Source organism: Parambassis ranga, chromosome 17 (assembly GCF_900634625.1).
Source record: "Parambassis ranga chromosome 17, fParRan2.1, whole genome shotgun sequence".
NCBI lineage: Eukaryota > Metazoa > Chordata > Actinopteri > Ambassidae > Parambassis > Parambassis ranga.
In genome coordinates this window covers 13,430,635-13,447,331 of record NC_041037.1, presented here as the reverse complement: position 1 = coordinate 13,447,331, position 16,697 = coordinate 13,430,635, and the positions used below count along the sequence as shown (strand labels likewise).

General features: G+C 42.1%; 1 protein-coding gene across 7 annotated transcripts; it reads right to left on the bottom strand.

Moving 5' to 3' along the window:
* Positions 1–4,443: 4,443 nt before the first annotated feature.
* On the bottom strand, positions 4,444–16,344 carry ccdc18 (coiled-coil domain containing 18). Of its 7 annotated transcripts, none has more exons than XM_028428488.1 (27): positions 16,292–16,335; positions 15,844–15,995; positions 15,566–15,755; positions 15,162–15,302; positions 14,884–14,990; positions 14,563–14,691; positions 14,357–14,453; positions 14,151–14,272; positions 13,727–14,006; positions 13,549–13,636; positions 13,220–13,437; positions 12,913–13,023; positions 12,700–12,831; positions 12,468–12,602; positions 12,291–12,368; positions 12,081–12,197; positions 11,802–11,969; positions 10,548–10,690; positions 9,703–9,866; positions 9,364–9,577; positions 8,136–8,235; positions 7,886–8,023; positions 7,295–7,423; positions 7,028–7,165; positions 6,204–6,647; positions 5,408–6,119; positions 4,444–4,754 (listed from the first exon to the last, which is right to left on the bottom strand). In XM_028428488.1, the coding sequence occupies exons 4-26, from the start codon at positions 15,291–15,293 to the stop codon at positions 5,436–5,438; spliced, it is 4,068 nt and encodes a 1,355-aa protein (XP_028284289.1). In that variant the 5' UTR covers positions 15,294–15,302; positions 15,566–15,755; positions 15,844–15,995; positions 16,292–16,335; the 3' UTR covers positions 4,444–4,754; positions 5,408–5,435. The 7 variants fall into 7 exon arrangements, with proteins under 7 accessions (XP_028284289.1, XP_028284291.1, XP_028284293.1 ...); XM_028428490.1 differs by having other exon boundaries at positions 15,844–15,887; positions 16,292–16,318; XM_028428492.1 differs by lacking the exon at positions 15,844–15,995 and having other exon boundaries at positions 15,566–15,655; positions 16,292–16,344.
* Between the last annotated feature and the right edge of the window lie 353 nt (positions 16,345–16,697).

The following is a 16,697-nucleotide window of genomic DNA, read 5'->3' as shown; positions in this document are numbered from 1 at the left end:
GTTCAAGCCAGTGTTTGTGTGTGTGTGTGTGTGTGTTTATTTTTTGCACAGACAGAAAAAGGTGATTTCCTCGAGTGCAGAGGGAGCAGGATTAAAAACGTGAAACAGAAACTGATTGAAGAAGTGAGACTTGTGTTTCAGTTATTATTACACTTGAAAAAGATATTAGATGCTAAAAACTCTAATCATGGCATTATGTGAACACACCATGGGAAAAGACTTTAAAACACCTCTTCACCTCATAATACCCTGAACCTGCCAAGCAGCTCATCATGCACACATGCACACACCCTGAGAGCATGCTTACAAAGAACACACCCAGTGTCTACCTGCTGAAGCTTCAACCTGCACACAGTGGTGTCTGTTCACACGTGGCCATGTTCCTTGCCAAGGAGGTGAAGATGAGCAGCACGGATGTTTATCCGTAAATGTTCCATTTAGGCCCACATCCTGCAGACACAGACATGAAGTCACAGCAGGCAGGTAGGTCCTAATCGTTTTTCTAATGAAACACTTTTCTCTGCAGATGGCGACATGTTTGGATTCCACTTCCACAGTTCTTCAGAATAGGAAATGTACAGTTCTTCCTGTCCGAGTATCAGCAGCATGATAAGTTAAAAGGTTACTGGCAATTTCGGCTTTAATCTGATAGATGCAACAAACTACATAGTGCAAGCTGCTGATTGCAAGCTGCTGATTGCTGGTTATTTTAATAAGGAAGTGGGTTGGGGTTGCTAAACTACTCTCACAGGACATTTCATCAGAAAGCTGTTTTTGACTCAATGAGTCAAACACACTTGCTGAGTCTCTAATGAAGCTTAAATGAATCCATGTAAAGGCTGCACTGTATATAATTGATTATAGGACAGCTGATCATGTGACGTCTGTTTGCCTTCAGTCACTGAAATATTCAAATCAGGTATGACTGAAGGCTAGTTTAAAAAAAGGTGAAGAAAAAACAGGAAGCATCTGTTTCTTTATCTTGGTTTCTTTCCTTTTTCTTCATATATAAAATCGATTTCATCACGTCTGTTTTGCTCTGAACTCATTGGTTTATCAGTGGGTGAGGGGGCATCCTTGGTGCCAGAGTCGAGGGTCTTATCATGAAACAGGATGCGACATGTTGGCTGCCGGAGGCCCATTGTGCCCCACACACACACACACACACACACACACACACACACACACATTGTCACAGCAAGCTGATGCACATCCTCAGCTACAATACAACCAGCCCAACATGGATTAGAGGCTTAGATGCCCCCACCTGCAAATGAGGCAGAATGTGTGCCCCCCAGTTTCCCCCCTGAGTACAGTCTGCCTGTTACAGAGTGGCTTTAGACATGTGGAGGATCAACATTCAGGTTCTTCCCTTAATGAAAGAACACAACTTATATACACAGGTTTTATACAGGTTCGTCGGACATTTGTCAAATGAGCACAGCACATGCGGAACCTGACTACAGAAAAAAACACTGTAACAGTAAAACATACCAACTCTGCTTAGCATAAAGGCTAAGGAATGAAAACATTATACTTTACTGGAATAAAGTTTGAGTTAAACACCTTAGAAATTCCACAGGGACACAGAGGGCTGCTGAATCCATAATCCATGGCAGATTATGACATATGTCATGATGTTAGTTGAAGAATAACACCAAGGGCTGTGTGCCTCACAGGAACAAACCCATGCAGTGACCCACAACTCCAAACTCCTCCCAGTCCTCAGTGGACTATTTCCATGTATCAAAGAATAACCTGCCATTTCTGAGAGGGATCATTTTGTAACCATGGATGACTCTTGGTTCAATTTCCAGCTTCAAATAAAGACAAATCCATGAAATGAGCACCCAGGTGATGGCTTCTGTTTTGTGGGGATGCAAATGCACTGGGATTTCCTGGAATAGGTTCACAATATAACATACTCTTAAGGAGTAATCTTCCACCAAGATACCAGTCCAGCTCACAAGTCCACAGAGGACAGACCACAGCGTCAGCCAACCCAAACCCAAAGCAGCACAGACGCAAATGTCTCTGCCCCTGACCTGTCATAAACAGTCACCCACCCCTACACCTTCTGTACAAAGAGTCGTCTTAATGAGAGAAGCCTGTGAGCTGCACCTTGCTGTTTGTACAGTGCTGCATGTGGAAGGAGATAACTATAACATTTCAACAGCACTGCTTGATTGTTGTTTTTGTCATCACGCTGAGTCAATCTTACCGCTCCACCTGCTGAAACAACACTGGCTCGACTCCTGTGCTCTTTGACATCAACTGAAAGAAGGTCTGATCAGGCTGGAGGTATCTGCCTCTTCTCCTCTGGGTGTGTGGGCGCTCAGATAAGGACTGCACAGCTCTTTGGTGGCATTTATTATTTACAAGGACACTGTCAGAGAGACTAGATGCAGATAACTTGCATTGTTGTAAAGTAATGGATTTCAATCAAAAGAAAGGATGCTCTTTGGTCATTTTTAACCAAAGAGCATCCTTTATTTGGCAGCTTTTCCTTTCACCACATAAACTGAAGCCCAAGCAGCACAACCCACAGAGCCAACATCCTTATGTCACAGTGAGCAAACAGGGCTCTATTGATTTAATCTTACCATTATCACTTTATTATACCCTGCATTGTATGCTGTATAATAAACACTGTTACCCACCTGTGGTAACATCGTGTGCCAGACTGTGACAACCTACGGCTTGTACGGTTTGTACACGAGATGTGGTTAACCCTGAGACACACACCAGGCTCTTTCCAGCTTTGCAAATGTTCTGTTTTGACTGTGCAACCTTTGCATGCATTTAAACTGTTTTTTAGATTTAGTCCTTCTAAATCAGCTGACAGTCAGTCTGTGGAGCTTAAATATGCACTCAGATCCTGTATTTATGAAATGACATCAGTAATATCATGGTGTGGGAACACTAAATTAAAGTCAACATCTTAATGCTCACTTCCTGGTGTGTCTACTGGTTGCCTAGAAACCTCTTAGCCTAGCCTAGAACAGATGCAGTCAGAGATAGCATGACTGTAAAGGTCAGTTTTATTTTACATTTTGATTCAGCTGCAAGAGTATTAGAGGGAGAATCTTCTAACATATTAATTGATATGTATTGTTGTATTAATTATATGACGTGCAGGTCAAAGGGTAAACACAGCTTTCAGCAGTGAACAACTGAACAGCTACCACCACTAAAAAGTTGAAGTGTTATTTTTGTATAACTGCATGGACACGTAGATCTTACACAGGCTGTAGACATTTTACTAATATATAGTTCTATTACAGAGACTCAGAAAGTCCCACTGCGGAACAAGAGCACAGCTTCATGGCACGCAATTCACCACTGAACGAACCACATCCTGTATATATTAAGTCAGCAAAAGAAAAAGAGAACAGAAATACAGACAACTATATATCATACATCCAAATGAAGGCTTTAAAATGATCAGTCGGAGCAGCTTGGAACCATCTGTCCACTTTCATTTAAAACCTGCCTGAGAGGTGGTTTACTGGCTGAGATGATTGTCGTCTCCTGTGGAAACAGCATATATTGCACACAGAGCACACACACACAAAAAACTCCCACAACAGCACAATGAGGCCAGTGGTGATGACATGTAAACACAGACAGCTGCCCTCCCTACTCTCATATGTATAGGCAGGAAACGACCTATTGTGTCATTCAACCAGCCTCAGTGTTCATGACCTGCTCTAACCTCAGAGCTGGACTGCTGCCTGAAATTAGCTTAGCTTAGCTTAAAGCTAAGCATGCATTGCTCTGTCCAAAGACAACAGGATCCAAGTACCAGCAGCTGCAGCTCTAAAACACCATGTACTCATATGCATGAGAATATATGTCTGTGCAGTGACTTCCTGCACTCACGGTGAGGTTGCCAGGCAAGAGCAAAAATCTTAATTACACACTGGTAGGCCATTTGTATTACTATGTCTGTATATAGCTTCATCTTAAACAAACATGACTGATATCAACCTGCACAAATGTCTAACTATTGGTTTAAATGGCCGGTGGACTAAAGCGGACAGAGGACTAAAACAGAAGACTGACGAGAATAATTGTAATCGCACATGATGGCCCAAAACAGCAATTACAGAATTACTTGTGTCTATAAATAGACATACAAACTCTTCATCTGATGAGAAAAAAAGTGTTTAGATGAGATGAAATAATCCTAAAAGTCCAAGAGGCCAAACATTTCTCATGTCCCTGTTGTGTAACCAGCATCAGCATTAAATCCAGTTTAACCAACTTGTGCATGTCTGCATGTCTCTGTGTGTGTGTGTGTGTCCCTCCTCCTTCTCATGGTCCTTATCCAAAAATTCCTCTCATGGACAGAAAACCACCAGTTGTTCTGGCAATAAAATGCAACAGTCCCTAACAGTACGATGGAAACATCTAACTGATGTTAATAAAAAGACTTGAAGGTTTATTGGACAATAACAACTTTATTTCCCCTTTTTTCAGATAAAACTTTTTAATTCACTAAACATATTTAAAACAATGTGCAAATATTTATAAACACAAAAGATACAAAATGAAATACATACCTTTAATTTACATTAAAACATCACATCATTTACAGATGGGAAAAGTGGTGGTCATCTTAACTCTACTGATAATTAATCCTTTCACCTGACACATTAAATGTATGCAGGACAGTATCACATGCACACAGACAAAGAAACAATGTCACCAGTGTAAACAGCTCTTCTCCTCTCTGACATCTCCTTTACATCCTAGAAGGAAACAGAAACATATATCACTGACAAAGCAGATCATCTCCACATTTTAAACCTGCTATATTGAAAAGAATATCTTGTGTATTTCTAAGTCACCAAGTCTAAAAACAGAGTGTACAAGGAATGAGAAGATTTGCCCCTCAAGTGGGATGAATAAAATCAGCAGGGGATTTTGAGTCAAACTCCCAGTTAATCCAAAAATGGGCAAAGCGGCAGAGTTGAGGCAGGTCTAGGCAAGCAGCTATCAGTCTCTCCTTGGAACTCAAAGGGGTTGCCTTATCAAACACTAAGACAACTTTAGTCATCATGAATGTGCATATCATCTATAGAAAATAAAAACATTTTGTACCAGCCTGTGATCATGCTTTTTTCTGCACTAAAATCAGGTTGGTGTTTGATTCTATGACAGATGATGTGCTCCTAGAAGACCACATGGCTAAAGTTACAAAAAAGTCACAATAATATCAGTTTAGGATACTCCATTAGATATTCTTTAAATCCAGATGTGTTCACATTTTTTCAGACAAAACTTTTAACTTTGATTCATGCACACCTATTTAATGAATCTCTGCTCAGCTAAGAATGTAGAAATACACATCTTTACAGCATTGTCACATAATACAGCTTGTAGCTTGGTTTGTTTGGTTTACCTGGTGTGTGAAGTCAGGTCTGTGACAGCTATGTGGAGCTCCATTGAGAAGGATCCTCCTGCTTGGCTAACGTCTGATTGACAAATCTCAGCATGCCTGTCAATGAAGTCATATCCACCTCCTCGTCCTGACCCACCAGAGTGTTCACTGACTCCCTCCTTGACTCACTGAGCGACTCGTCCTCTGCGTCCTGTTTTGCCTCCATGTCAGTGTTTTTGTTGCTTTGTTTGTCCACCATGTATGTGAGTGGGTTGAAGGAGAGGTCAGATGTCACTGTGGCATCTGAGGCACTGAGGCCCTGCCAGCTGTGATCCACTGCATCCGGCAAAGAAGAAATGGAGGATGAAGAGAATTCCCACGGCTGCTTGTTTAAAGCCTCCCTCAGTGTGGCCTTCAGGCTCAGAGGGAGGTCCAGGGAGGAGTCAATACTGTTGCCCTGCAGCCAGTCAAATGATTGGTGGCTCTCAGACAGGTGAAGAGCCGAGGCGGGCTGCAGGTATGTGTGGGCTGGGGGTGATGAGCAAATCTGTGTGTGGTGTAGATTCATAGAGTGACCATGTGAAGGAGAGGGGACAGACGTTGGGAACTTTGTGGGGGAGGAAGGAGGGGAGTGAGGCTCTGGGATAGAGAGCACGTGGTTGTACAGATTTTGTCGGTCAGCTGCTCGTTCCAGGCTGGAGAGCCTGGCCTGGAGTCGAGTCACCTCGGACTCCTGCCAGAAGATAATAACCTTAATGTTGATAACATATGTAAAAGACCTAAACTAGAAACATACTTGACATTAAAACGCCCCTACCTTGATAAGCAGGGAATCACTGGAGGTCTCCACAGACTTCTCAGTGGTGTGGAGCTGCACCTGGAGCTGTGTGACCTGGACTTTAGTTTGATTTAACTGAGCAGTCATTTGCTCCAGTTGTGCGTGTAGATGACTGTTCTGGGCTCTGGTCTGCTCATACAGAATCCGGCTCTGCTCCAGCTGGGTTTTACTCTGAAGGAGCTGGGCCTGGGTCTGGTCTAACTGTGTCTGGAACAGATAGGCTTGGCTCCGGGCCTGATCCAGCTCAGTCTTAGTTTGGTCCAGCTGGGCTTTGGTCTGGCTGCAGTGGGTCTTGGTTTCCTGGAGCTGAGTCTGGCTCTGCTGAAGTTTAAGAGTTAGCTGCTCCTGGGAGGAGCGCATGGTGGAGGAGATCTGCTCAGAGACTTTGAGGAGCTGACCACGAGTCTGCTGAAGTGACTCCAACTGAGAATGGAAAAAAAACACAACCAATGACATGCAGTGAAATAGTTTTAGATGTGCTGCCGTACTAAAACAAAGATAATCCTCCATTCTGATGTGTCTAAAGAAAAACAAAGAAGTAAAACACTGATGTCAAAAACGTCAGCAGGAAGTAAGATCTTAGCTGCATGTAAAGAGATGAGGTAACATGAAGACGGTAACTACAGGTACCTCTGCATTTCTCATTTGTTAGAAGAACATATAAAAAAGAAACAGACATGATGATGAGCAACCACATATTCTGCTTTATACCTGCACAGACACACAGGAAGCACACTGAGACATGCCTTATCTTGATATCAGTAAAAAAGTGTCACACACTCAATGAAGCATCAGTACTGTACCTCCTGGCTGTGCTGCTCCCTCTCCAGTTCTAGTTCCTTCTCTAATGATGTGACCATGCGTTGTAGTCTTTCCTCAGACTGTAGCCACTGCGCCTCTTTTAGAGTCAGCTCCTCCTCCACAATACACAGCTGGGACTCCTGCAGACACACAAACACACACAAAACAGTCAAAATCCTGCTGAGAGGACAGCCGCTCTGTCTCCCCTGAACCTCTAGCATTAAAAATATAGCCGAAGAATGGATGAAATATTCCAATATGATAAATACCTGCTCTTTGATCTGCAGCTTGGCAGCATCCAGTTCTCTGTTTAGCACGTCACTGTGACACCGTGTTTCCTCCAGTTCCTCAAGAACTTTCTGAAGTTTCTGCTGACACTCAGACAGCTGCTGGCACTCCTAACACCACCAACATACAGAGAATCATTAGAGCATGGTTATGTAAATGATAACATCTAATCTTGTTTATTTATTCTGTTCCAAACCTGCTTTGAAGTAGGTAGCTGGCTAAAATGTATATTTATTTAATATGCATACAAACGTATGTATATAATGGATCTAATACAACAGTATTCCATCACTATGCTGTCCACTTAGTGTGACTGTGCAGTCCAGTTTAACTGTACCAAAGGTTATACATTACAAAGTACAGAACTGATAACACTTATCACCTTCATTTAGTACACAACTGCTGCAGCAAGTGTATACATTCAATTTTTCTAGTCTCATCACAGTTGTGTTTTTTAGTGAGAAGCAAACTGAGAAGAAAAAAAAATGTTTTTCTCTCAAAATATCTATTGACCTGCAGTAACACATGAAAACGTCTCCTCACATGTTCTGTTCCTCTCTGTGAATCCTAACCTTCGTGTTTGTGTCTGCGAGCTCTCTCTGTGCGTCTCTCAGCTCTCTCTCTCTGGCTTCCAGGCTCTGATGCAGAGACTCCACCTTCTTCTCCATCTCCAGTTTGTGCTCTCTGATGGCCACGTCAAGCTGGCCCAGCTGAGGATGATCAATAGATAAAAAAAGAAAAGAAAAACAAGTCATGTTTAATAGTAGAAAAATACACCCTGTCCATTAAAATACAAAGCAGATATATTTGTGTGTGGTGTACCAGCTTTGCTCTCTGTTGGAGCTCCCCCTGTCTTTCCTTCAGTGCACTGTCCATGTCTAAGACCTCATGAGTTCTCTCGTCCAGCTCCCTCTGGGTCTCACTGCAAAGTCACATGCACATTCTTTTACTAAAAAAGGTTATCAGACATCAATCTATGTAACATCTACAATTTGAAGAGGCATCACTGATAGTATTGTCTGATCCATGCATGTCCTAACTTCAAGGAGCATGTTTGAAGGACTTTATTGTTACATATTTTTATGTATTGACCTTTGTTGCAAAACAGAAATGAATTCAGTGACTTAAATAGTGAGTTCCTGTTTGCTTGTGAGTGTAACTAGTCTACCAGTCTGCAAGTAATGATGAACTGAGCCACATATTCCTGTTAACTCCTTTCATTCATAGTGTTCCTCTAGTCCAGTGCTTGATGTACAGTAGCTGTGCATTATGTGATTTAAAGGTAGGGTAGGAGATTTCATTCTGATGCATTTTTTGTTAAATTAGTGTAACTTCTCTTTATAATCCGATAGCAACCGATTAGTTCGGCAGTTTCGCTTTAAAACGAAGAATATTAATCATCTGTGGAAGCTGTAAAACGCTAAATGTGTGGAGAGTTGGCTGGTTGTCGCTCTCTTCCTGCTCTGCGCGCACCAGAAAGGTACGTGCATGATGGCTGAAGTCACAGACCACAGCTCATCTTTAGGTAATGCGCGTCCATGTGATTGGGAGGCGTGGCTTCGGGGTGAGCTCCGAGAGAAAGGGGCGTGTGTTTACTTTCTAAATCTGGCTGATTCTCAGTGAGTTTTCAAAATCTCCTACCCTACCTTTAAATATAACGTTACTGTGTTACACCATAGAAATCTAGATCTGTGTAAATGAATAAAAAAAAACAAATGACACGTAACATATAAGAAAAAATAGTCAATGTTATATCTGAAGGAGTGACATTCTCAGTATAAATGTACACATTTCATTGTTTCATCTGGATTAAAGATTAGCAATGACAGGGAGATATTCATAGGGTCGGGATGATAAATAGGAGGAGTCTGTAACAATGACCATGTCCATGTGTCTGAGGGTGTGTTTGTTATACAAATGGACAATACAGATGTTTCAAACACAGATAAGATGTAGCAGAGGACTGCAGCACAAAGAGCGCCCCCCTCACATGAACCTGGTCACCTGTTCTCTTTTTACACTGAGCAGCTCAAAAACAGCTCATCCTCACCCAAGTTGGAGGGTCAGTTTATCCACTGAGGCTTGCCGCTGATCTGAGATAGTTTGGGTTCTCTGCAGAACATCCCTGAGTTCCTGCAGCTGCTTCAGAGAGTCAGCCAGCTCTCCTTGCACAGTCTGAAACTCCCCCTCCAGGATTTGGGCTTGCTGGAAGCTGTTCATCCGATCTGCTTCACAGCGATGGAGCTTTTCCTCCAGATCCATGACTAGAGGCGGTGAAAGGAACAAGAAGAGAACATAATGGAGCTCAGCCTCACAGTCCGTACAATGTGTGTTCAGTTGGGTACAATAATAAAGCTTAAATGACTAACACTAAACTCTTGTGTCTCACCGATGTCACTCTTGCTGACAAGTTGGCTTTTTACACGTTGCAGGACTTCTTCCATGGAACTGATCTGAGAAGCCTTGATGGCGACATCCCTTCTCAGATGTTCCAACTCTGAGTCTTTGGACAACAGCTCCCCTTGGCACTTTTTCACCTCTGAGGTGAGATGGCTACAGTGGGAAAAGACAAAAAAGTAAAAAACAAACAACAAACAATGTATTTCAAACAAGAAACAAGTAATATAACACCTGGTGCAGCTGGGGACATGCAACACAGTTTTTACCTCAATGACAGCATGGCTCCCATTGTAGAATTAGAGAAGCAAAAAAACTCCAGAAATGTTACAGAATCCAAACAGAGCTAACTTAAGTAGCTGTTGAAGGATTAAGACTAAATGCTTTATCTACTGGTCTTTTAAAATCACTAAAATAAACGCTATATTTATCAAAGAAATGCCATTTTCTGCAGCCCAGCAAAATGAAATCAATCCAAGGCTTGTGTCGCCCAGTTGTTACCAAGCAAGATCCCGCTTTATATAGACAGACCACAGCCGGCAGCTGAGGGCTGACTTCTTGCCCCCAAGACAAATGGGGTGTGGTGTAATCATAAGACCGTCTCGGACAAAAAATTGTTTGGCTGCAGGTCAAAAAGCACAAACTTCAAACATTTCTATCACAAACCATAAACAGTAATATACTATACAAAATGCATTAAAGAACCTCATCAGGGAGTGATGGGACACTCATTTTACTACAAGAAACAAGGACACACTACAGTGTGAGTTTAGGGCCCTCATTGTAAAGTGACTCTATTGTAGCGCCTGAGTCTTCAGCGGGTGTCTGTGCTCTTACCTGACAGACTCAGAGAACTGTGTTTTCTGCTGGTTAATCTCCTGTAGGTTCTTGTTTTGCACCTGAGCATCCCGTTCTCTTTTCATTACTTCATCCTGCAAAGAAGCCCGGGCTCGTTCCAGCTGCTGCTCCAGACTGGACACCTACAGACACACAGTAACAACAACTGTTTTTGTGTTCACCATGAATGAAAAGAAAAAAAAGAAATCTATTTTAATCTTTTTTTTGTTCAAAACAAACTGTAAGAAATGAAAAAAAACACCCTTGACAGTTCATCACTACAGGCTGACTTGTGGCATTATCTGGTACCCAAATCAGACCTCTGTCTACAGAGGCTCCACACTGCTGTCCTCGCATGGCTCTACTAACTGAATGAGTCCATAGTTTTCTGCGTGTTGTGAAGAACACGAGGTACCACTACTTTGTGTTCCAGGGCCCACTGAGTGACCCTCTGTTCCTGACTGTGGGTGAGAGTTTGCAGACATTCAAACTGCTTAACTGTAAACAAAATCACAAGCTTAACTGCTGTTTCCCTCAAGAAATAGTACAGATTTAAGGCACAGCTGCAAAAGTGAATTTGTAAATGTGTGTAGGGTTCACATACAGTATGTCACACTGTTCTTTGTAATGCTATATATAACTTAAATGAAGGTTTCTAAACTTTGCAATGATGAGATAATACAAATACAATACACAATACATAATACAAAAAGAAAGAAATCCCTTGTATCACAAAACAATGTTGCTGTAATTGACAGTTTGCCTGTGTGCTCGGCCCAAAGTTATACACAATGTAACCACTGTATGAAGCCTCCTAGAGGCAATTTCTTTGAAGTTATACAATGCAACTAAATGTGGTATGTTAAAAACTTAAGAGACAAAATGTGTGATGTTTAAGTAGTTAATGTCGGACCGGCCAGTGTTTTACAGCAACAATAGTGGAAATTACTTAAAATATAGATGCTACTGCAAAGAACAACAAACCAGCAGCACAAAAGATCAATATAAGCACCAAAAGTTTGAGGAGGACATCAGAGAGTGGTCTCAGTAGTTCATTATTCAACCAAATGTGAAACATGGTCACAATCTCTCCTTCCATTTTTGAGTTTGGAGATCACCACTTCATCAATTTATCCCACTAGACATCTGTGTGAAGTTGTATGAGAATTACCCTATCAATTCCGCACGTATACACAAAAATGTGTTTTGTGAATTTACTTCATGTTAACCTGGCTTTTACCGTCTCTAACTTACTTGTGTGTGCAGTTGGCTCTGGCTCTCCTCCAGCTCAGAGACACGAGCGGCGCTCTCAGTCAGCATAGTCTGCTGCTGCTGCAGAGAAAGCTGCAGCTGCAGGTTCTGCTCACTCTGACTCTGACAAACCAGGCTGGTGCTGTGGAGCTTCCCCTGCAGAGAGGATACCTGAACAGGAAAGATCAAGGGTGAAGAGATGCCTAAGAAGTAGGATTTTAATGAAGATGTGCAAGAATTATCCTGCAGACTCAGAGTTTGAATGACTGCTTCAAACTGTACCTTATGACTGTTCTTCTGCAGCTCTGTTTCATACTTCTTTTTCATCTCCTCCATTTGCTGCAGGTATGAGTTGAGCTCTTCTCTACATGCTGACAGGGATGACTGCAGTTCACACACCTGATGTACAAACACAGGTCGGTTGGTAAACACTGAATATTGGATGGCATAGGCTAACTAGTAGAATTTGTGCTAACAGTTCTATGCACAGACCTTTAAGGCAGACTGAGCCGCCTGCTTTTTGAAACTCTGTAGCAACTCTTCATTGTCTTTGACTTCAGCCTGCCTCTCCTGAAAAAAAAAATATCCACTTTGTATGTGGTTGACAAGTCTTTTTTTATACAGCAACAGGCTAAGAACACATACTTTGTGCTCCACCAGTGTACTGACCTTTGTGAGCTGGTCTAGAGAGTTCTGCAGCAGGAGAGCAGCTTTCTGAGCCTCATCTCTCTCATTATGGAGTACACTTAACTCCTGCTCCATCTCCAACGCCCGAGCCTGAGCCTCTTCCACAGATAACTGCAACTGCATAAGACAAAGGTACAAACAGTAGTATCACTACAAAATACACTATTAATGCTCTCACTAGACAAAAAACAAGCAAGACAATATTGTAGATCACCATTTCTACTCTGTGTTGTTGCTCCATGAGTTGCTGGGTTTGAGACTGTTTATACTTTTCCAAAGACTGCTGGTAGTCTTTTTGCTTTTTGGTCATCAGTGACTGGTAATGCTGAAGAGAGTTGTCCTTCTCCTATAATTAGAAAAAAACATTATCTATTAGTTTCTGGTTGTTTACATTACAACAAAAGTGTTGTGTGTGTGTGTGCTGTACCAGTAGTTGTTTCTCCAGTTCAGTGTTCTTCAGTGCAGCCTGCGTGTAGGCTGATGTTTTCTCCTGTAACTGTTTTTCCAGAGCAGCAGCTCGTGCACTTTTTCTCTTTAACTGAGATAAAAAAAAACATTCTCAATGACAAATAATCTTGGACGCTCCGATGTGAGCCCTCACATATTTGGTGTGAAAAACTGTATATATAAAAAAAAGTATATAGAATGTGGAGATTCTATGACTAATAAATAAAATTGATGAATAAAAAGAAAGTTGTAAGATAAAGTGGGAGGAGATAAGAAAAGTACATTACCTCTTTCTCTTTGTCAGTGGCCTGGCTGACTTTTTCTAGCAGGTCTGTGTGGAGGTTCTGGTAGTGTGAGGCTCTCTGGGCCATGGAGCTCTGCAGGGAGGAGATCTCCTCCTGGGATCTGCTCACACGCTCTTGAAGCCGCTCGATCAGGCTGCTCTGTTTCATCCGCTCAGTCTCCACTGACTGCAGCACTCGCAACAGCTGCTGGTAGCCTTCACCTGTAAGGAGTGAAGTATTTGAAATGACAAACAGCTAAGGGATAATCTTGGCTTCAAAGTATAATATCTTCTAATAGTATAGATAATACATTCATGAGGTTTTCAGCCTACCTGGCTTCAGTTTGAGCAGATGTGCCGTTCCTGAATAATCCACTGGGGGCAACGTGCAAGGACGGGCACAGGGGGGTCCCACTGCACCCTAAACATTAACATAGGACAACAGTTACAATAAACTGATGATGTAACAAAAACAAATCACATGAGATAAGGAGCACGACCTCCTTCCTACCTCCCGAACATGCAGCAGAGCTAATATGGCCTCCAGACTGGCCAGCTCAGCTTGGCTCTGTTGAGCCTCTTTTTGGCTATGAGCGACCCTCTGTTCCTGACTGTGGGCCAGAGTTCGCAGGTCTTCCAGCTCCCTGCGCAGAGATGTCACCTCCCGGTACTCTGCACCTCGCTCTGCAACCTGCTGCTCCAGATGTGAGGTTTTTCGTCCAGCTTCTTCAATTTGGGCTTGGAGGCCGGCAGTTGCAGCCGTGGCCTGCCTCAACTCCTCCATCAGCTGGCTGAGAGACAGACAAAGAAAAACACTTGTTTAACTATGTAGCCCAAAAATAACATCTTTGTAAAGCAAAATGGTAAAATAAACAATAAATTAGAAAAATTATTTTTTCATTTTTACATACATGGAAGGATAGGACCCATCTCACCTGATATTCTGGCTCTGTTCTGCCTTCTCTCTTCCCAGCAGAGTACACCTCATTTCCAGCTCTCCCTTTTCTTGATCACACTGAATAAGACTTTCTTTGAGTTTGGTCTCACTCTCCATCACCTTAAAAACACACATTGAAACACTTTTTGCAGCCACGCTCAAGTAAAATTCAGTAAAAAAAATATATTATTTTGATAAATGTACCTTTTGAAGCTTAACAGAAATTGTGGCCTTGTAATCTTTGAAAGCTTCTTTAAGTTTTTCTGCATTTTGAAGTGCTTGGTTCCTCTGTTGCTCAGCCCTGCAATGAATGGTGCAGAAGATACATAAGCAAAATAACTCTATTCTGTCCAGCCTGCAAGAGTGATTGTTTTATTCATGCTGTGAACTATACCACATATATACATCACCGTTTTCCTAGTGCCAGCTTATTTTCCAGCTCTTCTTTAAGTGTGCTTAGTTCCTCAGTGAGTGCTGCTACCTCAATGTCACTGTGAGCTGCTGCTTCCTGACAACACTCTGCCCTCAGCTCTGCTGCCCTGAGAAATAGACAATAACAAAATATGACACAGTTTATAAATAATTGTATATAACATCTACAGACAACTGAACTTTCAAGACCCTATACCATCCTAAATCACATTAAGTACATACTGTTACATAACATTACATATGTTACATAACATAACCGGTAACATCTACAGATGTATAGGCTGAGGTCATGAGCTTACTTTAGCTCTTTGACTTGAGCCTCCAGCTCTGCTTCAAGCTGACGAATGTGTTCACTCATGACTGCCACATTGTTGTTAAGCCCAACCCTAGGGCCTCTAAAACGGACCTGTGTGAGAAAAAACACAGTTCATGCATCAGTACACTTCCTGTTTGTTTATATGACAAGACTTTTGATGTTTGTTATGTGAACCATATGCTGAATTTCATAACACAGAGCACATTATATAAACAATAAACAATCAATAAACAACAATCTGTGCAGTGATGAGTGTCATACTTGAGACTTTGAGGAATCCAGTTCATACTGCATTGTATCTAGGTCAGAGATGAAGTGCTCATCCTGCACTGTCAGACAGGCATTCTCCTGTCGCACACAGCCAGCCTTCCTCCGTGCAGAAATGGAATCCATCTCTCCTGCCTGAACCATGAGGAGAGATGAGAGACAGCACAGAAGAGTGTTTTTCATGGGGAGGGGTGTCTAGTGGTATGTTTTTTTTTACCATTGAGTTATGATGATACATCCTTTTCGTTAGCAAGCATCTTATTTCCAGGTTTATAGTTAAATATCACAGTAAACTATAGGTGGGAACATTACATCTCTCTCATCACAAGTAGAATGCTGAACATGTAAGTAGCATGAGGCAATGTATCTGGATGACTGCATCTAAGCATTGTACTCACTATTTGTCACTTTAGAGTAGGAAGACAGTGGACTGGGACTGTCAGCAGCAGCCTGTCTCTCAGCTGTCCCACTGAGAGGCCCAACACAGCCTGGTTGGGACAGAGGAAGTGGGATCAGGGGGTCTAGTGGGATAAGGCGATCAGGAGGACTCTGCTGCTAAATATCATCATGACCTCTGACTGACTCTGACTGTGACAATCGTGAGAAAAACCAGAGCAGGATGGGTTCAATGTCGCATCAAATTGACAACGTGGAAAAATTGTTATATTGTCTTCACCTCAAGTTCTGTCCCACAGGCTGAGCTCCGCCACCAGGAGATTCCTAAAAATGACCAGGTCTTTGGGGAATCCCTCCTGGTTCTCAACATTAGACATTCAACTTTAGCTAACTTTAACAACGACTTGCCTCGTCGAAGTAAACTGTCAGTCGCTGGGGGAAAACAAAACCTAACTTATCGTCATACAGTTAAAAACACATGTCCCTGTACACGTATGTCAGTATAGCATGAAAACTACGTTTAGGTTGCTAGCTGAATGTAAACAAAAGATGCTCGCTGTATCAACAGGTGGCTAGCTCGTCGAGGTTAACGTTGTAGTGGTTTTTAATAAAGACGGTTCCAAACAGAGAGCGTTTGTGTTTTTAAAGTGTTTCATTTGTTGTCGTGTCGCTGTAGCAGCACAAAGCATGTTTCTAAACTAATATTTCATAAAATCCTTTTGAGTTACCCAGTATTGATCCAGCATACGAGTGTGTATCCCGAGTAGTTTGTATTTTTTAGTGTCAGCCTACTTCCCAACATCCTGTTCTGTGATTGGATAAGACAAAGTCGCCTGTGATGTGATTGGCTGACAGGCTTGTCAATGACAGTAACCGCGAACGGCAGCGCGTTTAACGATATTCATGGAGGGAGAACTAGGACTTTTGTGGTTGCTCCAGCACTCCTCACCTTTTCATACTGTTTGAGTACAATGACATTTAAACAAGCTCATGTATACGTTATTTATTCCCGTCAAAGAGAAGACAGGGAGCTCAAGTACAAAATGTCAGTTGTATTCTGTACTACAATCACTTAAAAAACTAAATTATTTGAAATAGGTTCTAGATGGTTAAGATTTATTACAGATTTTTATC

Excerpts from the sequence above, each read along its gene's own strand:
- ccdc18 (XM_028428485.1), bottom strand. Across the intron at positions 14,007-14,150 it reads GAACAGAGCCAGAATATCAG|CCAGCTGATGGAGGAGTTGA; the intron begins GTGAGATGGGTC and ends TCTGTCTCTCAG. Across the intron at positions 7,424-7,885 it reads TCGCAGACACAAACACGAAG|GAGTGCCAGCAGCTGTCTGA; the intron begins GTTAGGATTCAC and ends TGGTGGTGTTAG.